Here is a 25279-nt window from a genome sequence, read left to right on the forward strand (position 1 = left end):
TTAAAAAGCAAAGACAAACTCTTATACCTTCTGCATAACGTATTAACTAGAAATAACTTTACACAGAGAACCATTGCCAAGTCCCCCCGAAACCAGATGAGCTACCCAAGAACAGCTGAAAGAGCGCACCCACGTATGTGGCAAAACGGGGAAGATTCATGAGAAGCGGCAATAAGCCTACCGAGCCTGGTGATAGCTGGTTGTCCAAGATAGAATCTTAGTTCAACTTTAAACTTACTCACAGAACTACTTAATCTCCCTATAAGTTTAACTGTTAATTGCCGGGTGTGGTCGCTCGTGCCTGTAATCCCAGCACTTTGGGAGGACAAGGTGGGCAGATCACGAGGCCAGGAGATCAAGACCATCCTGGCTAACACGGTGAAACTGCGTCTCTACCAAAAATACAACAACAACAAAAAAATTAGCTGGGCGTGGTGGCACACGCCTGTAGTCCCAGCTACTCGGGAGGCTGAGGCAGGAGAATGGCGTGAACCTGGGAGGTGGAGCTTGCAGTGAGCCGAGATTGTGCCACTGCACTCCAGCCTGGGTGACAGAGCAAGACTCTGTCTCAAAAAAGAAAAAAAGTTTAACTGTTAATCTAAAGAGGGATAGTTCTTCATAGGAAACAGCCTTCCTACGGAGAGTAAAAAATATTACCACCATAGTTGGCCCAAAAGCAGCCACCAATTAAAGCATTCAAGCTCAACATCTAACTATTTTAAATTCTAATCACTCTACTGAACTCCTAACATCACACTGGACAAATCTATTACTTAATAGAAGCAATAATGTTAATGTAAGTAACATGAAGATATTCTCCACTGCATAAGCTTACATCAGATCGGAATAACCCACTGAAAGCCGAATATTAATAAACGATATAATAAGCATCCTAGGGCTGGGCACGGTGGCTCACGCCTGTAATCCCAGCACTTTGGGAGGCTGAGGCGGGCGGATCACAAGGTCAGGAGATCAAGACCATCCTGGCTAACACGGTGAAACCCCGTCTCTACTAAAAATAGAAAAATTAGCCGGGCGTGGTGGCAGGCACCTGTAATCCCAGCTACTCAGGAGGCTGAGGCAGGAGAATGGTGTGAACCCAGGAGGCAGAGCTTGCAGTGAGCCGAGATCGCACAACTGCACTCCAGCCTGGGCGACAGCCAGACTCCGTCTAAAAAAAAAAAAAAAAAAAGCATCCTATTATTTATACTGTTAATCCAACACAGGTATGCTCTAAGGAAAGATTACAAAAAGTCAAAGGAACTCAGCAAATCTTATCCCACCTGTTTACCAAAAACATCACCTCTAGCATTACCAGTATTAGAGGCACTGCCTGCCCAGTGACATATGTTCAACAGCTTCGGTATCCTGACCATGCAAGGTAGCATAATCACTTGTTCCCTAAATAGGGACTTGTATGAATGGCCACACGAGGGTTCAACTGTCTCTTACTTTTTTTTTTTTTGAGACGGAGTCTCGCTCTGTTGCCCAGGCTGGAGTGCAGTGGCACGATCTCAGTTCACTGCAAGCTCCGCCTGCCAGGTTCACACCATTCTGCCTCAGCCTCCTGCGTAGCTGGGACTACAGGCGCCCACCACCATGCCCAGCTAATTTTTTTTTTTTTGTATTTTTAGTAGAGATGGGGTTTCACCGTGTTAGCCAGGATGGTCTCGATCTCCTGACCTCGTGATCTGCCTGCCTTGGCCTCCCAAAGTGCTGGGATTACTGGCGTGAGCCACCGTGCCTGGCCATCTGTCTCTTACTTTTAAACAGTGAAATTGACCTATCCATGAAGAGGCGGATATAAGACGAGAAGACCCTATGGAGCTTTAATTTATTAATGGAAATAAAAACTCAAAAAAAAAAAGCCTACAGGCCCTAGCCTACTATCCCTGCATTAAAAATTTTGGTTGGGGTTACCTCGGAGCATAATCCAACCTCCGAACAACCTAAACTAAGACTGCACTAGTCTAAGCGAGTTAACACACATTGACCCAATAATTTGATCAATGGAATAAGTTACCCTAGGGATAACAGCACAATCCTATTCTAGAGTTCATATCGACAATAGGGTTTACAACCTTGATGTTGGATCAGGACATCCTAATGGTGTAGCTGCTATTAAGAGTTCGTTTGTTCAACGATTAGAACCCTACATGATCTGAGTTCAGATCGGAGTAATCCAGGTCGGTTTCTATCTATTTAACATTTTTCCTAGTATGAAAGGACAAGAGAAATAGGGCCCACTTCATAAAGTGCTCTCACCCCATAGATGATGCTATCTCAGTCAAACAAATTATCACACATCCAACCCAAGAACAGGGTTTGTTAAGATGGCAGAGCCCAGCAATTGCATACAACTTAAATATTTATTTATTTATTTGTTTTTGAGACAGAGTCTCACTCTGTAGCCCAGGCTGGAGTGCAGCGGCGCGATCTCGGCTCACTGCAATCTCCGCCTCCTGGGTTCACGCCATTCTCCTGCCTCAGCCTCCCGAGTAGCTGGGACTACAGGTGCCCGCCACCTCGCTCAGCTAATTTTTTTGTATTTTTTAGTGGAGACGGGGTTTCACCGTGTTTTGCCAGGATGATCTCGATCTCCTGACCTTGTGATCCACCCGCTTAGGCCTCCCAAAGTGCTGGGATTACAGGTGTGAGCCACTGTGCCCGGCCAACTTAAAACTTATAATCAGAGGTTCAACTCCTCTTCTTAACAGTATGCCTATAATTAACCTTCTCTTACTCATCATTCCTACTCTAATCGCTATAGCATTCCTTACACTCATTGAACGGAAAATCTTAGGTTATATACAACTATGCAAAGGACCTGACATTGTAGGTCCCTATGGACTGCTTCAACCATTCACTGATGCAATAAAACTTTTCACTAAAGAACCCTTATGGCCTTCAACATCTACTATTACCCTTTATATTATTGCTCCAACCCTGGCCCTTTCTCTTGTTGTCCTCTTGTGAACTCCCCACCCTATACCAGATCCCCTAATTAATTTTAATATAGGCCTCCTATTCATACTAGCCACATCAAGCCTAGCCGTCTACTCTATTCTATGATCAGGATGAGCATCTAATTCAAATTATGCATTAATCGGCACATTATGAGCTGTGGCCCAGACAATTTCATATGAAGTCACCCTAGCCATCATCCTGCTATTAATTCTACTGATAAGTGGCTCATTTAACTTATATGCACTCATCACAACGCAAGAATTCCTCTGACTGCTCCGTCATGCCCCCTAGTCATAATATAATTTATCTCCACACTAGCAGAAACTAACCGAGCCCCTTCTGACCTAACAGAAGGAGAGTCAGAGTTAGTCTCAGGCTTCAACACTGAATATGCCACATGTTCATTTGCCCTCTTCTTTATAGCAGAATACATGAATATTATTGTAATAAATGCCTTAACTACTATGATTTTCCTAGGAGCACTACACACTATATATTCACCAGAACTCTATACCACAAATTTCATTACCAAGATCCTCCTTCTAACCACCCTGTTTTTATGAATTCGGACAGCATTCCCCCAATTCCGCTATGACCAACTCATATATCTTCTATGAAAAAACTTCCTACCACTTAAACTAGCATTCTGCATATGTTATATCTCAATCCCTGTCCTAATTTCTAGCATCTCACCTCAAACATAGGAAATATGTCTGACAAAAGAATTACTTTGATAGAGTAAACAATAGAGGTTAAAATCCTCTTATTTCTAAAACTATAGGAATTGAACCTACCCCTGATAATCCAAAATTCTCCATGCTACCTATTGCACCACATCCTAAAGTAAGGTCAGCTAAATAAGCTATCGGGTCCATACCCCAAAAATGTTGGTCATACACTTCCCATACTAATTAATCCATTAGCTCAGCCTTACTATTTTCACAGGAACTCTTATCACAATGCTGGGCTCACACTGACTTCTCATCTGAACAGGCTTGGAAATAAACATACTAGCTTTTACACCAATCTTAATTAAAAAAAAAATAGCCGGGTGCGGTGGCTCACACCTGTAATCCCAGCACTTTGGGAGGCCAAGGCAGGTGGATCACGAGGTCATGAGATCGAGATCATCCTGTCTAACATGGTGAAACCCCGTCTCTACTAAAAATACAAAAAATTAGCCAGGTGTGGTGGCGAGCATCTGTAGTTCCAGCTACTTGGGAGGCTGAAGCAGGACAATGGCTTGAACCCGGGAGGCGGAGCTTGCAGTGAGCCGAGATTGCGCCACTGCACTCCAGCCTGGGCGACAGAGCAAGACTCCATCTCAAAAAAATAAAATAAAATAAAAAAATAAATAAATAAATAAATAAATAAATAAATCCCCGCTCTACAGAAGCAGCCACCAAATACCTCCTTACACAAACAACCACATCTATAATCCTCATGATAGGTATCCTCTCCAATAACCTGTCCTCCAGACAATGAACAATAATAAACACCAGTAATCAATTTTCATCCTTAATAATAATAACAGCTGAAGGCGTGGCCTGCCCCTTCACACCTGTGGGTATTTCTAGTCGGGTGGGGTGAGAAACTGAGAAAAGAAATAAGACACAGACACAAAGTATAGAGAAACAACAGTGGGTCCAGGGGACTGGCACTGAGCACACCAAGGACCTGCACTGGCACCGGCCTCTGAGTTCCCTCAGTTTTTATTGATTATTATTTTTATTATTTCAGCAAAAAGGAATGTAGTAGGAGAGCAGGGTGATAATAAGGAGAAGGTCAGCAAAAAACATGTGAGCAAAAGAATCTATATCATAATAAGTTCAAGGGAAGGTACTATGCCTGGACGTGCACGTAGGCCAGATTTATGTTTCTCTCCACCCAAACTTCTCAGCGGAGTAAAGAATAACAAGGCAGCATTATTGCAAACATGTCTCGCCTCCCACCATAGGGCAGTTTTTCTCCTATCTCAGATTTGAACAAATGTACAATCGGGTTTTATACTGAGACATTCAGTTCCCAGGGGCAGGCAGGAGACAGTGGCCTTCCTCCATCTCAACTGCAAGAGGCTTTCCTCTTTTACTAATCCACCTCAGCACAGACCCTTTACGGGTGTCGGGCTGGGGGACAGTCAGGTCTTTCTCATCCCATGAGGCTGTACTTTAGACTATCACATGGGGAGAAACCTTGGACAATACCCTGCTTTCAAGGGCAGAGGTCCCTGCGGCTTTCCGCAGTGCATTGTGCCCCTGGTTTATTGAGACTAGAGAATGGCAATGACCTTTACCAAGTATACTGCTTGTAAACATTTTGTTAACAAGGCACATCCTGCACAGCCCTAGATCCCTTAAACCTTGATTTTATACAACACATGTTTTTTGTGAGCTCCAGGTTGGGTCAAAGTGGCTGGCACAAAGCTACAAATTAACAACATCTCAGCAAAGCAACTGTTTAAAGTACAGGTCTTTTTCAAAATGGAGTCTCTTATGTCTTCCCTTTCTATATAGACACAGTAACAGTCTGATCTCTCTTTCTTTTCCCTACAACAGCCCTAGTAATAAAACTAGGAATAGTCCCCTTTCACTTCTGGGTCCTAACTGTAACCCAAGGAACCTCTCTAATGTCTGGCATACTTCTCCCCACATGACAAAAACTAGCGCCTATCTTGATTATGTTTCAAAATTTCCCAACAATAAACACGAACATCCTCCTATCTATCACAATCTTTTTTTTTTTTTTTAAAGACAGAGTTTCGCCCTTGTTGCCCAGGCTGGAGTGCAATGGTGTGATCTTGGCTCACTGCAACCTCTGCCTCCCAGGTTCAAGCGATTCTCCTGCTTCAGCCTCCTGGGTAGCTGGGACTACAGGCGTCTGCCACCACGCCTGGCTAATTTTTGTATTTTTAGTAGAGATGGGGTTTCACCATCTTGGCCAGGCTGGTCTTGAACTTCTGACCTCGTGATCCACCTGCCTCAACCTCCCAAAGTGCTGGGATTACAGGTGTGAGCCACCACGCCCAGCCTATCTATCACAATCTTATCCATTATAGTGGGCGGTTGAGAACTTAAATACAACTGCGTAAAATCCTAGCCTACTCCTCAATTACTCACATAGGTTGAATAATAGCAGTACTAATTTATGACCCCAAAATTACCATTCTAAACCTGATTATTTACTTTATTTTAACAACTACTGCATTTCTAGCACTCAACCTGAGTATAAGCACTGCAATCCTGTCACTATCTCATGCCTGAAACAAATTAACATGATTAATACCTATAATTCCACTAATTCTACTATCCCTAGGAGGTTTACCCTTATTAACAGGATTTTTGCCTGAGTCATCATTCAAGAATTTACAAAAAACAATAGTCTTATTATCCTGATCATTATAGCTACCATAACCCTACTCAACCTGTACGTTTACATATGCCTAATTTATTCCATCTCAGTGACAATATTCTCCACATCTAATAACATGAAAATAAAATGACAATTCGAAAACACAAAACCCATACTACTCCTCCCCCCACTTATCATTTCTTCTACCCTCCTGTTACCCATCTCTCCATTAATACTAACTATAACTTAGAAATTTAGGTTAAATAAGAGCAAGGGCCTTCAAAGCCCTTAGTAAGTAAACTATACTTAATTTCTGTAACAGACTTAAGGACTGCAAGATTCTCTTCTGCATCAATTGAACGCAAATCAACCACTTTAATGAAGCTAAGCCCTGGCTAGGCTGGTGGAATTCAAACCCATGAAAATTTAGTTAACATCTAAACACCCTAATCAATTGGCTTCAATCTACTTCTCCCACCGTTGAGGGGAGAAAGACGGGAGAAGCCCCGGCAGGATTGAAGCTGCTCCTTTGAATTTGCAATTCAACATAAGAAATCACTTCAGGGCTGGTAAAAAGAGACCTTGACCTCTGTCTTTAGATTTACAGTCTCATGCTTACTCAGCCATTTTACCTTTTTCCCACTTATGTTCATCAGTTGTTGATTGTTTTCAACTAACCAAAAAGATATCGGACACTATACCTGCTATTCAGCGCATGAGTGGGGATAGTGGGCACCACCTTAAGCCTTCTAATTTGAGCAGAATTAGGCCAACCAGGAACTCGGCTAGGAGATGATCAGATCTACAATGTTATTGTTACCACCCACGCAGTCATCATCATATTCTTTATGGTAATACCAATCATAATTGGAGGTTTCGGCAACTGGCTAGTCCCTCTAATAATTGGTGCACCCGATATGACATTTCCCTGGATAAATAATATGAGCTTCTGAGTTCTGCCCGTCTCTTTCCTACTCTTACTTGCATCCTCAACAGTAGAAGCCGGTGCTGGAACGCGCTGAACAGTTTATCCCCCTTTAGCAGGAAACCTAACACATGCAGGAGCCTCTGTAGATCTAACCATCTTCTCATTCCACTTGGCGGGTGTTTCTTCTGTTTTAGGGGCCATTAATAGTAGATGTACGAAAGTTGATTAAGGAATTTTTAGTATGTGCTTATATGTATGTGGACTACATACATATAATAGCCAGCCACCATGCCTGGCTAATTTTTGTATATATATATATATATATATATATTTTTTTTTTTTTTGGTAGAGGTGGGGTTTCGCCATGTTGCCCAGACTGATCTCGAACTCCTGAGCTCAAGTGATTCTCCCACTTCAGCCTCCCAAAGTGCTGGGATTACAGGCATGAGCCACCGCACTTGGCTTCCTTAACTTTTTTTTTTTCTTTTTTGAGATAGAGTCTTGCTCTGTCGCTCAGGCTGGAGTGTAGTGGTGTGATTTGGCTCACTGCAGCCTCTGCCTCCTGGGCTTAAGGAATTCTTCTGCTTCAGCCTCCCAAGTAGCTAGGATCACAGGCACCTGCCACCAGGCCCAGCTAATTTTTGTATATTTAGTAGAGACAGGGTTTTGCCATGTTGGCTAGACTGGTCTCAAACTCCTGACCTCAGATGATCTGCCTGCCTTGGCTTTCCAAAGTGCTGGGATTAAAGGCATGAGCCACTGCGCCTTGCCTCCTTAATCTTTTTTGTTTTTGAGATGGAGTTTCACTCTTGTTGCTCAGGCTGGAGTGCAGTGGTGCGATCTCAGCTCACCTCAACCTTTACCTCCCAGGTTCAAGCAATTCTCCTGCCTCAGCCTCCCAAGTTTCTGGGATTACAGGCATACCCCACCACACCCTGCTAATTCTGTATTTTTAGTAGAGATGGGTTTTCTCCATATTGGTCAAGCTGGTCTTGAACTCCTGACTTCTGGTGATCTGCCCACCTCGGCCTCCCAAAGTGCTGGGATTACAGGTGTGAGCCACTGTGCCTGGACTCCTCCTTAATCATTTTTAAGTGTACAGTTCAGTAGTGTTAACTGTATTCACACTGTTATCCAACCAGTCTCCAGAACTTTTCATCTTGCAAAACTGAAATCATGTACTCATTAAACAACTCTTATCCTCTTTCCCTAGACCCTGGTTACCACCTTCTACTTTGTTTCTTGTCGCAGGCCCTTTTTTGTTAGAGACAGTGAGGCAACAATTCTTCATTATTCCCTAACACTAACAGCAACACCACTAACAGCAAAACAAGCCCTGTTGGTGGTGAGCTTACAGTAAAAATTATAAAATATAAAGAAGTAATCCACCATGAACAAGAGTTAACACATACAACTAACAGGAAAATTAAAGTGCAGAATTTGCAATAATGGTATCGTAATCAGACAGAGAATAGAAAATTATGTTTAAAATCATTAGACATAAAGGCCGGGCATGGTGGCTTACGCCTGTAATCTCAGCACTTTGGGAGGCTGAGGTGGGTGGATCACCTGAGGTCAGGAGTTCGAGACCAGCCTGATCAATATGATGAAACCCCATCTGTACTAAAAATACAAAAGCCAGGCATGGTGGCATGTGCCTGTAATCCCAGCTACTTGGGAGGCTGAGACAGGAGAATCGCTTGAACCCGGGAGGTGGAGGTTGCAGCAAGCTGAGATCGTGCCATTGCATTCCAGCCTGGGCAACAAAAGCAAAACTCATCTCAAGAAAGAAAAAAAATCATTAGACGTAAAAGAAGGAATTGAAACCAAAAGAATAATATTGGAAAAAGGACCACAGAGAACTTCCAGAAGTAAAAAATATATCCATTGACATTTAATACTTGATAGACTAAACTGCAGATTAGTTATAATTGAAAGATTAAATAATGAACTTGAAGATAGATTTGTGGAAATTCCCCAGAATAAAAGATATGTAAAGAGATGGAATGTATGCAAGATCTAAGTGGGTTTTTTTGTTTTTTTGAGACAGAGTTTCTTTCACTCTGTCACCCAGGCTGGAGTGCAGTGGCGTGATCTCGGCTCACTACAACTTCTGCCTCCAGGGATTAAGCCATTCTCCTGCCTCAGCCTCCTGAGTAGCTGGGATTACAGGCACCTGCCACCATTCCCGGCTAATTTTTGTATTTTTAGTAGAGACAAAGTTTCACCATGTTGGCCAGGCTGGTCTCAACCTCCTGACCTCAGGTGATCTGCCCGCCTCAGCCTCCCAAAGTGCTGGGACTACAGGCGTAAGCCACTGCGCCGGGCCTAGGTCATCATTTATCTGATAGAAATTCTAAGGAAAAGAGTAGGAAACTGGTGGAGATGTAGTATTCAGACATTTGACAGAAGACACTTGAAGTAAGACATGAATCTTAATATTCACAAATCTAATGAGCATTGTACTGGAGATTCTACCCTGGGTGATTAGACAAGGAAAAGAAAGAAAAGGCATCCAGCCTGCAAGGGAAGAAGTAAAACTATCCTATTTGAGTGTGACATGATCGTTCATTTATAAAACCCTAAGGAATCCATACACACACAAAACTAAAACTACTAGAGCTAATAAATGAGTTCAGCAGAGTTGTAAGATACAAGATCAATACATAAAAATCAATTGAATTTCTATCCACTAGCAACAGACAATCTGAAAATGAAATTAAGAAAACAATTCCATTCACAAAAGTATCAAAAAGAATAAAATACTTTGGGAGGCCGAGGCGGGCGGATCATGAGGTCAGTAGGTCGAGACCATCCTGGCTAACACGGTGAAACCCCGTTTCTACTAAAAATACAAAAAATTAGCCAGGTGTGGTGGCACGTGCCTGTAGTCCCAGCTACTCAAGAGGCTGTGGCAGGAGAATGGCGTGAACCCGGAAGGTGGAGCTGGCAGTGAACTGAGATGGCGCCACTGCACTCCAGCCTGGGGACAGAGTGAGACTCCGTCTCAAACAAACAAACAAAAACAACAAGAACAACAAAAAAGAATAAAATACTTAGGAATAAATTCAACCAAAGGAGTGTAAGACTTGTCAGTGTTAAAAGACATTAAACATGTAAATAAAGATTTCCCATGTTCATACACTGGAAGCCTTAAAATTGTTAAATACACCCTAAGTTGATCTATAGATTCAGGGCAAGCCCTATCAAACTTTAAATAGGCCCCCTTCTTGCAGATTGAAAAACACATCCTAAAACTCATGGAGATGCAAGGGACCCAGGATAGTCAGAACAATCTTGTGAAAGAAGAAAGTTGGAGGATTCACACATCAACAACAACAATAAAAACCAGAAGACAGTGAAATAATATCATCAAAATGCTAAGAGAATAGTGTTATTCCTTATTCAGCTATACTATTGTTCTCAAAAGAGGGCAAATTAAAAGACATTTTTCAGCAAATACTGAGAGGCATCACCATTTATTTATAGAGATAGAGCATTCATGAAAAAAAAAAACACTGATGTCCAAAACATGGCAACGAAATTGGTAAATATGGATATATTGAAACTCACTTTGAATTTAAATTTTAAAAAATAATAGGCTAATTCATACAGTACAAAAATAAAGTAGAAATAAAATATGTACAGCAATAAAAGGTAAGATAGGGAGAAGATTCTGTTAGTTAAAGCCATCTAGATATTATCAGGGAAGAGGGTAGGATATAGTGATTGACAAAGTTTTTAAGTCAGGTATGCATGTTGCCATTTTAAGGGAATAACCAAAAGGGAAGAAATAGAATATATAATTTATAAACCAGTAGAAATCAAAAGGAAATTAAGAAAATCTAACATAAAGCAGTGAAAATGAAGATAAAAAGTAAAAAGAAGGCTTTATAATAATACAAAATAAGACAGTAGAATTAAATCTCAAATATGTATAATCACACTAAAGAAAAATACACAAACTTTTCCAAAGATAGACTCTCAAATCTCCCCTCCCTCACTTCCAATCTCTTTGCAGTGCTTTTTTGTCTCAGCTGTGTTCTGCTTTTTTACTTAACATTACCACACAAACATGTTTTTTATAGCTGTGTTCTGCTTTTTTACTTAACATTACCACACAAACATGTTTTTTATAGCTGTGTTCTGCTTTTTTACTTAACATTACCACACAAACATGTTTTTTATGTTTATAAAGGCACTTTCTGAAAATAATGTTAAAATCTGATTGTCTCTGTATAATCAGTACCTGATTGTCACACTGTTCACCTAATTACTTCACTGTCATTGTACTTTTCATTTGTCTAGTTTTTCACTATCTCATATAATTGATTCCTTGAATATTTTTACACAGAATTTGATCCTTGAGACTAGAATCCCAAATCAGAAACAAGTGTTTCAAAAAATCTTTGCTAGCTCAGTATATGAAAAATAGGTACTTAATTTCAATTTTTTTTATTAGTGAGGTTGACTATATTTGACTAGTTTTTCTTTTAATTATCTTTTATCTGTTTATGTCTGTTGCCTGTTTATCAGTTTGGGGTTTATTTTTCTTTTGAATTTATATGAGTTCTTTATAACTAGAAGATTATTAGTTTTCTATCAGTTGTCTCTGACAAATTTTTCCATTTTATTTTAAAATTTTATGTATTCTTAAAAATGTTTTATTATAAAAGCAAATTATACTAAGCAACACATAACACATTCTGAACACATAGCATAGTTCAGAAGTTAACACAACTGAAAGTGAGCCCACTTCTATTTAGGCTAGTTCCCCAGAGCTGTCCCACTTCTTTTTTTTTTTTTTTGAGATGGAGTCACCCAGGCTGGAGTGCAGTGACGTGATCTCGGCTTACTGCAACCTCCGCCTCCCGGGTTCAAGCAATTCTCCTGCCTCAGCCTCCCAAGCATCTGGGACTACAGGCGTGTGCCACCACGCCTGGCTAATTTTTTGTATTTTTAGTAGAGACGGGGTTTCACCATGTTAGCCAGGATGGTCTCGATCTCCTGACATCGTGATCGGCCTCCCAAAGTGCTGGGATTACAGGTGCGAGCCACTGTGCCCGGCCAATCTGTCCCACTTCCTAACCATTTCTGGCTATAGCTCTGATGACTGTCGCCAGAGCTTTATCCCTACACTTCTTATTACCCTTACCCAGTAACAGTTGACTTCCTGTTGGAAAGATGAGAAATCAACTCACTTTGCGCGCCATCTCCCTCTTCCTTGCAGTTTTTGTTTTTCTGTTTATAGTTCTCTTAGTGGTCAAATTGTTTATAACCTTGAATAATAAGCATAGACTTCTATTTCTTGGTCCGACAACTTTATAGACCCTGTGACCTGACCCCTAAGTTGTAAGATGAGGAACATGGGGTCCTTATGTTTCTTTTCATCTCTCTTTCCATTTGCCTTCAGAATTCCAGAATTCCACACGCTGCTTAATAGCCACCCACATGCAATGAGCCAGGCACTATGTGAAACACTTCACAAATGGGACCCACAAGCTCCTCATTGCAATGCCATGTGAGGGATTTACTGTTCTTTCCCCCCCATCACAGATGAGGAAACTAAGTCCCAGAGAGTATCATTCGTTCAAGTTCAAGGAAGTAACTGGCTAGGATTTGAGCCCAGGGCCCTGGCTCCAGAGGTCATGGTCATGGTCTTAATCACAGCTACCTCTCAGCTATATCACTGTTTTTATTTTGTGAAGCTTACAACATTTGAATTGTATTATCTCATGGTTATTATGTCTTTCATGTGTTAGGGGTTGTCTGAAAAAAATCAACATTCATAATATTATGATTTTTGTAAATGTGATTATTTACAGATCCAAGTGTGGTCTTGCATCAGGTGAGAAGGAAATGCAAATCCACCAACACTACCACTTGAAAGAGGCTTTTACAAGTGAAAGATGAAATGCATTATTTTTTCTTGCTTTTGCCATTTGGTCAAAATCATGTCATATTTTGTTTCATATTTAGGCCATGACTTTTCTTGTGCAGCTCATTTGTTTTTTCTGGCATTTCTAATACCCTTTATTTCTTAGTGACGGAGCAGCATGGCCCCTCATCTTGTTACTAAGATGATCCGGTGTGTAAACATACTGTTAAGTATGAGTGCATTTTTTTCTTGAATGCCTCAGGGCTCTTTGATTCCTTGTTTTAATTTGTATCCAGGCTGGGCGAGGTGGCTCATGCCTGTAATCCCAGCACTTTGGGAGGCCAAGGCAGCCAGATCACCTGAGGTCAGGAATTTGAGACCAGCCTGGCCAATATGGTGAAACCCTGTCTCTACTAAAAATACAAAATTAGCCAGGTGTAGTGGCACACATCTGTAATCCCAGCTACTCGGGAGGCTGAGGCAGGAGAATCGCTTGAACCCAGGAGGCAGAGGTTGCAGTGAGCTGAGATCACACCACTGCACTCCAGCCTGGGCCACAAACTGAGACTCCATCCACAGAGGGGCTCTCTCAAGTCTAGCTGACTACTGAACTGGATGTGCACATGAGGATGCTACTGGAAGCCAGCGGGACACACCTGAAAGGAGCAGACAAAACAATCCCTGGAGTTCATAAAGGGCTGGGAAGAGTTTGTGTTCCCAACAGCCAGAATGAAACAACCTCGTAATACATGAGACAGCTGGTGGAGTTCTCAGGAGGGTTTTGCCTGGGTAGTAGAGGAATATTAGCCCTAGAAATAAAAAGTGCTCTGGTCCTGCTTAACGAAGCTTAAAAGCAAACCTCAAGAAGGTCAAACTGCTTCTAGGAAGCAACTGCATCACAGAACTTAACTGTATCAAAGCTCAAGAGTATTTAAAATAGTACAAGAATATGTAGTACCCAACAAAGTAAAAATCACAATGTCTGGCATACAATTAATAATTACCAGGCATACAAAGAAACAATAAACTAAAATCCATAATAAAGAGAAACATCAATCAATAGAAACTGACCCAGAAATGAACAGATAGAATTACTACTCAGGAATATTAAAATAGTTTCTATAAATTTGTTTAATCTTTAAGAAAAGAGAGAATAACATGAGCATGTTAAAGTGAGATATCAAATTTATAAAAAGAAAACCAAATTGAATTGCCAGAGATGAAACAAAAAATCTGAGATGAAAATACATTGGTTGACATTAACAGCAGATTAGACACTGTAGAAAATAGTGAATTTAAAGATACAGCAATGGTAAATATCCTAAATAAAATGTATAGAGAAAAAAGACTGAAAAAAATGAAAATGAGCAAGCTGTGAGTGGCCTAAAAGCACATAACTGTAGTTCCCAAAGTGGAGGAGAGGGAAGAGGGGCAGAACAATTTTTTTTAAAGAAATAATGGCAAAAAACTTTCCACATTTGATAAAATCTTCAGATTAAAGGGGTCTAAAAGGGTATTTATTTGATGTAATCACCGATCTGACCTTGGGATTCCTCTAGAACATCCTGGCCAAGCTGTCCAGTTTATACTTAATTACCTCACTGATGAGGAACTTGCTACCTCCCAATGCAGCTTTGATTCTCAGAACACTTTTCTTTTGAACTGAACCTACCTTTCCTACCCATAACTTTCACCCACTGATACCAGCTGTTGGGCTTATGATCCTGTAGGAGAGTCTGTCCATTTTGCAGTTACTGCCCTACGGGTGTTTTTATGATGGCTCATGCTCCACAGGATCTTCATGGTAAACATTTGTAATTCCTTCAGTCATTTCTCATGGGATGTGGTTTTGAGTCTCTACCATCTTCATCTTGAATTAACACAAGCCTGAAGGCAGTGTCCATAGTACAAACAGCACCATTTAGAGCAGAATCATTTCCATTAGAGCAGAACCTGTTAGACTTCTAGGGAAGTACTAAGTTTTTGGTGGCTACACCACCTGACCTGCCAGTGTGCCACTGACCAGCCACAGCATCACCACCCTTCCTTTGTGTGGTTGTCCTCCTGAGCCCAAGTGCAGAATTCTACATTTGGACCCATTAATTGTTTTTTCTTATTTTCTAGTCATCTTGACATTTTTGGTGTCTAATTTTTCCAGTGACAGTATGTCCTATCCTTTCCAGCTAGTGGCACCTGTACATGTGATATACACTTTTAGATCTTCATTTCCTCCTCTTTTATGTAAAACTCTAGCACCTTCATACAGTCTTTCTACCCTCAAATCTTACCAGCATCCTATGTGAACTCAGCATCCATATAGTTGAAGACATTCAATGCCCCAGCCCCTCACCTAAACTCCCCAGTCCTCTCTCCAGTATCTTTCTCTGCCCTACCTGAGGCACACACTCCATGATCATACTTTGGGCCTTTTCATTGCATATAACTGTTCTACCTTCAGCCCTTTAATTGGCCACATCCCTAATCCTTCCAGCATACTTTTATAGCTATGTCTACTTAAGAGGTTTCTTCAACCACTTGGGCCTTCCAGTCAGTTGACAACTCTTTCTCAATCCACCACATTCCTGCCTTTACTTTCTTCCTTATGTAGCTTAGTCAGTATGGTTCATCATTTTACTAACTCTTTTGCCAGTAACCTGAATTCTTTTGACCCTTCTAAATGACAGAACTCCATCCTGGTGGAACCCAGTTGCACATTTTCTGTACTAATAGCCAATCACTTCATATTGGTTACACTAGAAACTTATGACCATTAACCATAATTAGACCCTCAGCACCCTGCCCTGCCTTTGTTTAGTCATCTCACTGTCCATCTCTGCAACCCATGTTAAACCTTCTCTACTCTTTTAAAACCACTGGCCCCTCCCTACCACCTTCCACCATCACTGTCAGCAAATGACCTTGCCTCCTCAAGTTCATCCTACTTGGTGTTTGTTGGGCTTCTTGGATATGTAGATTCATGTCTTTCATCAAATTTGGGAAGTTTTCAGTTATTCTTTCTTCAAATATTTTTATGTTTTTTCCTTTCTCTCTTCACCTCTGAGACTTCCATTATTTGTATGCTCGTATACTTGATTGTCTTCCCTAGGTCCCTACATCTGTGTTCACTTTTCTTACCTTTTTTTTCTGTTCCTCAGACTAATCTCAATTATCCTATCTTTAAGTTTGCTGATTCTTTCTTTTGCCAGCTCAAATCTACTCTTGAGCCCTCTAGTGAATTTTTCACTTCAGTTGTGGTACTTTTCAACTCCATAGTTTTTATTTGGTTCTCTTGAAAAATAATTTCTATATCTGTATTGATAGCATCTATTTGGTGAAACAATATTCTCATACTTCATTAGACGTGGTTTTATCTCTTTCAACATATTTAAAATAGCTGAATTAAAGTATTTTTTTTTTTTTTTGACTGGGTGCAGGGGCTCGTGCCTGCAGTTCCAGCACTTTGGGAGGCCAAGGTGAAATCACTTAAGGCCAGGAGTTTGAGACCAGCCTGAGCAACACAGCAAGACTCTATCTCTATAAAAATTTTAAATTAAATTAAAAATAAAACTAAAAATTAGCCAGGCATGGTGGCGTGTACCTGTAGTCCCAGCTACTCCAGAGGCTGAGGCAGGAGGATTTCCTGAGTCCAGGAGTTCAAGGCTGCAGTGAGCCAGGATAGTGCCACTGTATTCCAGCCTGAGTGACAGAGCGAGACCCTGTCGCTCTAAAAAAAAAAAAAAAAAAGTCTTTTTTGGTAAGTCCAATGTTTGGGCTTCTTCAGAGAGAATTCTTATTGATTGCTCTTTACCCCATGTATGGGCTGTACCTTTTATTTTCTTTGCATGACTCATAGTTTTTTGTTGAAAACTGGACATTTTAAATATTACAGTGCCACTGTTCTAGAAGTCAGATTATCTTCTTCTTTAGGGGCTTTTGCTGTTGCTGCTTGTTTGCTTAGTGATTTTTATGGACTAATTCTGTAAAGTCTATATTATTTGCCAGATGTAGCCACTAAAGTCCCTGTTCTATTAGCTTAATGTCAGCTAATTATTGGAGAAATATTTCCTCAAATGCTTAGAATCCCAAATATCTCCCATTCTTTGCCAAGGGACTCTCTGTGCATTTTGAGGAACACCTTCAACACTTATTGAGGCAGTTTACAACTTTGTTTTTTGTTTCTGTTTTGAGATGGAGTCTTTCTCTGTCTCCCAGGCTGGAAGTGCAGTGGCACTATCTCAGCTCACTGTAACCTCCACCTCCCAGGTTTAAGCAACTCTCCTGCCTCAGCCTCTCAAGTAGCTGGGACTATAGGCATGTGCCACCCTGCCCAGCTAATTTTTATATTCTTAGTAGAGATGGAGTTTCACCATGTTGGCCAGGCTGGTCTCGAACTCCTGACCTCAGGTGATCTGCCCACCTCGGCCTCCCAAAGTGCTGGGATTACAGGCATCAGCCACCATGCCCGGCCACAGCTTGGTTTTAACCTTCACTTCCTGTTTGTGCAGAGTCTCAAGTTCGGCCAGAGGTGAGTGCTTAGGCCTTAATGGGTCTTCCTTGAGCAGGGGCACAGTCTTAAGCATGCATATGGCCTTCTAGATTCCCCAGAATATGTCAGAACTTTGCAACGCCCTTCAGACATTTCATTCCCCAGCCATTCCTACTAAGCTTTTTGGTGAGTCTATTGTGTATCCCTTGTATCAGGCAGCAGCAGCTAAAACATTTGCCCGTATACATTTTCAATAAACATCCTTCAACATCAGCTTTAGAACTGGGCAGGTTTGAATCAGGTGAGATAAAGTTAGCCTTTCAAGTGGGGTCTTCTAGGGAACCACCAGACAGATGATCTGTCTGTGAAATAGTAACTGTTCCTTGGGAATAGGGCTTTCAAAGAGTTCAACCCATTCTTCCTCCTCAAGTCCTGGAACTGTTATTTTTCAAGGTTACTGCTGAACTAGGAGCAGCAGGATGATATTAGGGTAAGTTAAAATACCACAATGCTTACTGTTCTTACCAAGATTCAGCCACCTTTCTTAAATAAATGCTCCCAATTCCCTTTGTTGAATTTCTGAAAATCTGGAAAAAAATTGTATTTTTTTTAATTAAAAAAATATTTTTAAGAGACAGGGTCTCGCTCAGTCACCGAGGTTGGAGTGCAGTGGTGCAGTCACAGCTCACTGCAGCCTCAAGCTCCTGGGCTCAAGCGATCCTCCTGCTTCAGCCTCCCAAGTAGCTGGAACTACAGGTGCTTGCCCCTGTGTGCAGCTACTTATTAAAAAAAATTTTTTTTTGTAGAGATAGTGTCTCACTATGTTGCCCAGTCTGGTTTCAAACTCCTGGGCTCAACTGACCCTCCTGCCTTGGCCTCCCAAAGCACTGGGATTACAGGTGTGAGCGACCATAGTGAGCCATGAAAAAATGATTCTGACAATTTTTGCCAATTTCTGTTTCTTGTGAATGGGCCATACTTTCCTGTCTCTGTATTCTCTGTAATTTTGTGTTGAGAACTGAACATTGTGAGTATTATTATATGAAAACACTGGAAATCAGATTTTCATCTCTCTCCAGGCATTGTTGTTCTTGTTTGTTGGGGTTATTTGTCTACTTGTTTAGTAACTTTTCCAAAGTGGTTTTTACAAAGACAGAATGATCTGGCAGGGATTTCCTTAAATGCCTTTATCTAACAAGAAAAGTTAAGCTGGCTTTTTTCTTGTAAAATTATTTGACAGGCACTGCCTGTGAAGCCACTTCATCCCAAAGGGCCTCTAGGCCAGCTCCTCAGTGGAACCACCAGATAGATCGAAACACAAAACTTTAATTTTTAGAGGATAAGGTTTTTATTGCCCAGTTTGGCACTAGTAAGCCACACTAGGAATGCAGGCAGTCATCCCTGCTGCTGCCTGCTGCAGAACTGGAAGATGGGAAAAGGTAGCCACTATGTGAAATGCAATTCACCCATGATCACCAGGCCCTTCTTCAGGCCTTCCCCTTGTTGCTCACTGCGAGTTTCTCACTAGCCTCCAGAATGCTGAAATCATTGACTGTGATACCTCTCTCCATCAGTCTCACAAGAGATTGATTCTTGAGCTTCCTACACCACTGTTGTTCATGATGTCACCTGGATAGAGGCTTCTCATGCTGATTTGGCTCTCGTTCTTTTGTAGAAGAAAATTTTTTTTTCTGGAAATCTTTCAGATATTATTTTTGTCTCTGCTGGGTGTGCTTAGGTGTGGGTGAATCTTTTTTCTTATATTCTGCTTGCTGTTTTGTAGACTGTCAGTCTGAAGCACTGGATTTTTCTTTAGCTCTAGGAAATTTACCCTTTTTTTAAAAAAAACAAATTTACTCCTTTTCCTTTTTTCCTGTTCTCTCCTTTTGGAATTCTTTTTGGATAAAGGATAGAATGTATGGATTAATCTGACATGTCTCTTTTCTCCCAGTTTCTATCTCTGTGTTTGGGATATTTTCTCAACTTTATCTTTCAAGTTGAAATGTAATGTTTAGCCATGTCTATTCATTATCCAGTTTCTAAAAAAAGGTCTTATTTTAGTGTTCATATTTTTCATTTCCAATCACTTTTCTCCCAATTGCTCCTCTTCCTTAATTGCCTGTTGTTAGCTGACAAATGTCTCTGATAATAGCAATTATAACTAAAAAATTTTTTTTTTTCCCATAATTTTTTTTTTATTATACTTTAGGGTTTTAGGGTACATGTACACAATGTGCAGGTTTGTTACATATGTATCCATGTGCCATGTTGATTTCCTGCACCCATTAACTCATCATTTAGCATTAGGTGTATCTCCTAATGCTGTCCTTCCCCCCTCCCCCAACCCCACAACAGTCCCCGGAGTGTGATGTTCCCCTTCCTGTGTCCATGAGTCCTCATTGTTCAATTCCCACCTATGAGTGAGAACATGCGGTGTTTGGTTTTTTGTCCTTGCGATAGTTTACTGAGAATGATGTTTTCCAGTTTCATCCATGTCCCTACAAAGGACACGAACTCATCATTTTTTATGGCTGCATAGTATTCCATGGTGTATATGTGCCACATTTTCTTAATCCAGTCTATCGTTGTTGGACATTTGGGTTGGTTCCAACTCTTTGCTATTGTGAATAGTGCTGCAATAAACATACGTGTGCATGTGTCTTTATAGCAGCATGATTTATAGTCCTTTGGGTATATACCCAGTAATGGGATGGCTGGGTCAAATGGTACTTCTAGTTCGAGATCCCTGAGGAATCGCCACACTGACTTCCACAATGGTTGAACTAGTTTACAGTCCCACCAACAGTGTAAAAGTGTTCCTATTTCTCCACATCCTCTCCAGCACCTGTTGTTTCCTGATTTTTTAATGATGGCCATTCTAACTGGTGTGAGATGGTATCTCACTGTGGTTTTGATTTGCATTTCTCTGATGGCCAGTGATGATGAGCATTTCTTCATGTGTTTTTTGGCTGCATAAATGTCTCCTTTTGAGAAGTGTCTGTTCATGTCCTCTGCCCACTTTTTGATGGGGTTGTTTTTTTCTTGTAAATTTGTTTGAGTTCATTGTAGATTCTGGATATTAGCCCTTTGTCAGATGAGTAGGTTGCAAAAATTTTCTCCCATTCTGTAGGTTGCCTGTTCACTCTGATGATAGTTTCTTTTGCTGTGCAGAAGCTCTTTAGTTTAATGAGATCCCATTTGTCGATTTTGGCTTTTGTTGCCATTGCTTTTGGTGTTTTAGACATGAAGTCCTTGCCCACGCCTATGTCCTGAATGGTATTGCCTAGGTTTTCTTGTAGGATTTTAATGGTTTTAGGTCTAACATCAAGAAATGGGGAAAGGATTCCCTATTTAATAAATGGTGCTGGGAAAACTGGCTAGCCATATGTAGAAAGCTGCAACTGGATCCCTTCCTTACACCTTATACAAAAATTAATTCAAGATGGATTAAAAAAATTTTTTTTTATCTCATGTTCCTTGCATTCTTTGTTTCCTGTTGTATTAGCAGGCTTATTTTGGTCTTTCCTTTTTTTGTGCTGTTGATTTTCCTCAATGTCTGGTGAACATTGATTTAACATTTGTATTTTTGTTTTTGTTTTTTTAATGTTGAAAATGTATTTTATTTTTCTATTTTTAAAATATGTTTTTATTTCAATAGCTTTCAGGGTACAAGTGGTTTTTGGTTACATGGATAAACCGTATAGTAGTGAAGTCTGAGATTTTAGTGTACCCATCACCTGAGTAGTGTACATTGTACCCAATATGTAGTTATTTTATCCCTATCCCATCTGCAGCTTTTGAGTCTCCAGTGCCCATTATACCATTCTGTATGCCTTTGCATACTCACATAGCTTAGCTCCCACTTAAGAGTAAGAACATACAGTATTTGGTTTTCCATTCCTGAGTTACGTCACTTAGAATAATGGCCTCCAGCTCCATCCAAGTTGCTGCAAAAGACATTATTTCATTATTTCTTTTGTATGGCTTATATTCTATGGTGTATATATACCATATTTTCTTTATTCACTCATTGATTGATGGGCTGTTCCAAAGAGGTCACTCCTCTGAGTCAGAGGATGTCCTGTAGGCTCTGTCTAAATTGGTGGCACCTGTTGACCAGCGGGCGTCCCCGTAGGGTAAGTGGGAGAGGGCACTGGACCTGTTTCATGTGTTTACCCACTCTGGATCCATCTCACGGGTATCTAGTTACTCTGCTGTGTCCCTCTCCAGAACTCCAGCATCTTTCTGCAGGGCTCCCCAGGCAGATCTTCCACCATAACTGAACAGAGTTCAGGGGCTCCCTGAGGAAGCAAATGCTTCCTATGTGAATACTGGCTTTCCACTCCATTTTTGAGGACGATTCCCACACCCAGGCTGAAACCTGTATTGGTTCTTACCAATCCCCACATTTATATATCCAGATAAAGAGTTTTCAGAATTATCTTCTATAGTGGCAGCCTTGTCCATTTTAACCTAAATTTTATGTAATAATAAATTTTAAATCAGTGAAGTTTTATTATGTACTGACTTTATAAAAAAAGAAATGTACTGTTTTGACTGAATTTACTGATAAATTTGTCAGGTTTGTCAGATCAGTAGTTAATTAATACCCCACTTTAATGTGATTTTTAGATCACTAGCTACTTTCTTTTCCTCTAAGAGAGATATAACTTCCCTTGTGAGCCAAGTGATGCCTGTTTTTGCTCCTTTTCATCTATTACTTGCAGTGAGTATTTGGAGTGATTTTACTTTAATAAAGATAGCAAAATTTGTTTTGTGTTTCTAGCTTTTTAATTAGAAATTAAATGTCAGTGATTTTATTTTTAAAAAGAGAAAGCTCTTGCTTTAGACAGTGTGAGTCACTTGGGGGAAGATGGTTTATTAAAGAGTGTAGCCTCTCAAGGTAGAGAAGAGGCTTGTGAGCCAAGTGAGTTCTCCCCTCCTCTATCTTCTTCTGGTGCCTGAATGCCAGGTGTTGTATCCAAGTGGTGAAGTGACCTTTGCTTGAACCCTCCACTGCAGGCCATGCCACCTTTGAGTTGACTCTGAGCACTAGAAAGTCCCTGTCTAGGCTGATCTGTGGGTGTACAAGGGTTTGAAGACCTGCTCTACCCCAGAATCAGCCCATCTGGCTTCTTCCCAGTTTGAGTTTTTTCCTCATGACATGATTTCTAGGCATTAGTCATCTTGCTTTTTTTCCATGGAATTTCTTGCACTTTGTCCATGTCATCCTGAAGATGTGGCACCCATTGAAACTGTGGTAAGAAGTGTGGATGAGAAGTCTGCAATGGCGTTAATGTTTCTCAGCCATGATATTAGGCTAACTTCTGAAGAGATGCCATTGATGAAACCTCTACATCTTGTTTTTAACTTACAAAATGTTTTTAAATAGTCAAGATAAAGAGTTAGAGATTTAAGTCATGTTACCTGATAGGTTTCTGATGAAAGGAGCTGTGGTTTTTTATTGCTGTTGTTGTCAATCTAACTTTAGAAACAAGATTTCCTTTTTCTCTTACATAATGTGCTGTGCCTGTTTTGAGTTAGGGCCATTTGACCGCATCCATATTTGTGGAATATGAATGTAGTATTCTGAGCCTTGTGATGATGACAGACTTGACAGCAATGTTGGGTTTGGTTTTCCTCTCTGTAGGGCGCCTGTGGTGGAGTCCCGAGAGGCACAGGAAAAAAAAAGATTGGCGCTATCTTGAATGCCATTGGGTACTATGTCTTTGGTTTTCCCATTGGAGTATCTCTGATGTTTGCCACTAAACTCAGGATAATAGATATGTTTTTTTTTTTTTAACTGATATCTCTTTTATTTTCTTTCATCATTCAAGTTTGTTCAGAACATTACAAGAGGCATGAAAGAAAAAATAATTCCATTTTTAAAACTCTGTCTGTCCAAAGTATAACATATGAAACCATGCCATTATCTCTTAGGAAACAAAAGCATTCAAAATTAATTTGGTATTAAAGTTCAAGATTCAGACTAACCTCAAAGTATGGCATGTGCAATGTTTAAGTGCAAGAAGTATTTTCATTCCAATTATTTTACAGAGATGCTAGACTGACGTGTGCAATTTGGAATATTCAAATCCTTTAAGGTTTCTGAACTAAGTGTTTAAATGAAAACTGAAATGCTGCATAGTTTCAGTGGCTTTCAATTTCCTGTTTGATCTCAGAAATATATGGATGATCTTTGCCATGAGCTACTTCCATGATTGCAACGGCCTTCTTCAGGGCTTTCTCTCCTGCAGCTTTGTGTTCCAGGCTCATGTAGAGTCTCCCTACCTTCAACCACATGGAGGCCACGTTGAGGGAGTACAAAGGATAGTGCTTACTGTAGGGCTTAATGATTTTCTGTCCGTATTGCAGGGCTCCTTCCCAGTCCTGCATGTACAAGCAGACACCCATGGCCTGGTACATCATGTGCAACATGTACACGTTACTGTCCTCAAACACGGAGCTCATCTTCTCCTGGCTGAGCTCGCAGATCTCCAGCAGCTCACTAGGGGATTTATAGTGCTTGGCCCTCCGGAACTCTTCAATGACGTTGCATGCATATCTGACCATGTCTCGGATGGCTTCTGCCTTTGGGGGATCGCTGAGCTTCCGGATTTCCACCTTGGCCTTATCCTTGTCCTTGGTGGTGCACTCCTGGCACTCATAGGTAAAGAAATAAGAATCTCTTAACCGGTTATTTCTATCTTCCGTTGGGTACAGGAGATCAATATAGCTGGTAAAAACCTCCTCTCCCGGCTTGATTTCTTGTACAGCTCTGACTTCTGCCAGGGTCCCTTTGTAGGTCACAATGACATTGGGGCAACAGCTATGATTCATCAATGTGACATCAGGAAATATTGCTGATCCCAAATGAGAAAGTTCTTCATCTTCAATTGTGAAGCCATTACAGTTAACCTGTGCAAAGAGTACTACGAGGCTATCATTGTCAGGGAATTTGAGATGCTTGGAGTAAAAGTGATGGAGAGCAGCTATGTCACTCTGAATCAAATCCTTCTTCTCGTTGTCTAACTTATCCAGATGTGATTCAAACTCCTTCACAGCTAACAATTTTTCTGAAGGTGTTCTCTCTGGGTGGATTTTCTGTTTGGCCAGAATCCTTGCTGTTAGTCTTACAGTCTCTGAGGGATTCCATTTTTCCCCAAAAACAACCATGGGAGAACATTCCAGCTTGTGCATGGGCCAATCTTCTTTCTGACACTCCACATTGCAGTAAAATGCCTGCTTGCATCTTCCACATTTGGACAATCCTTCTTACCTGGCGAAGCAGTACTGGCAGTGGTTGCCCCGCTCGTTGACCATGAGCACATAGGCACAGGGCGGGCAGGAGAACAGCAAGTCCCCCACCTGGAAGGGCTGCAGAAGCGCTCCAGGCCACCGAGGCCCTTGGCCCTCATGGTGGTGGCAGGGCGCAGCCGCCGGCTGTGCCCGAGCTGCGGCTCCCGGCCGATAATAGGTATGTGTTTGAGTCCTGTGACTTGTCTCAAATCTCACTTGTCATATTAAGATAAACTGCTTGAGATATAAAACAATTGGCTACAGCCCCACTGGAAACAAGAAAACAAAATAACTCTTAAAAAAAAGCAATCAACTAGAAAGTTGCCCTTATGTAATAGGAAAAATTATTTTCTCCCCCAATATTTATTCGGTG

The 25279-nt window shown here is 40.9% G+C and overlaps 2 protein-coding genes across 2 annotated transcripts in view; one reads left to right on the forward strand and one right to left on the reverse strand.

The window, feature by feature from the left end:
- LOC116483169 (uncharacterized) overlaps window positions 1-25279 on the forward strand; it is a 51754-nt gene that overhangs the window by 20859 nt on the left and 5616 nt on the right. Inside the window, 3 exon segments of the mRNA XM_058428113.1 lie at window positions 17627-17646; window positions 17823-17908; window positions 24842-25084. Coding sequence (XP_058284096.1) covers window positions 17627-17646; window positions 17823-17908; window positions 24842-25084 — 349 coding nt within the window.
- Window positions 22812-25025, reverse strand: LOC116484247 (N-lysine methyltransferase SMYD2-like). Its single transcript, XM_058428981.1, is given in 2 exon segments — window positions 22812-24986; window positions 24989-25025. Coding segments are annotated over 2 exon segments (1266 nt in total). The 3' UTR covers window positions 22812-23757.

This window comes from Hylobates moloch, unplaced genomic scaffold (assembly GCF_009828535.3).
Source record: "Hylobates moloch isolate HMO894 unplaced genomic scaffold, HMol_V3 SCAFFOLD_15, whole genome shotgun sequence".
Taxonomy (NCBI): domain Eukaryota; kingdom Metazoa; phylum Chordata; class Mammalia; order Primates; family Hylobatidae; genus Hylobates; species Hylobates moloch.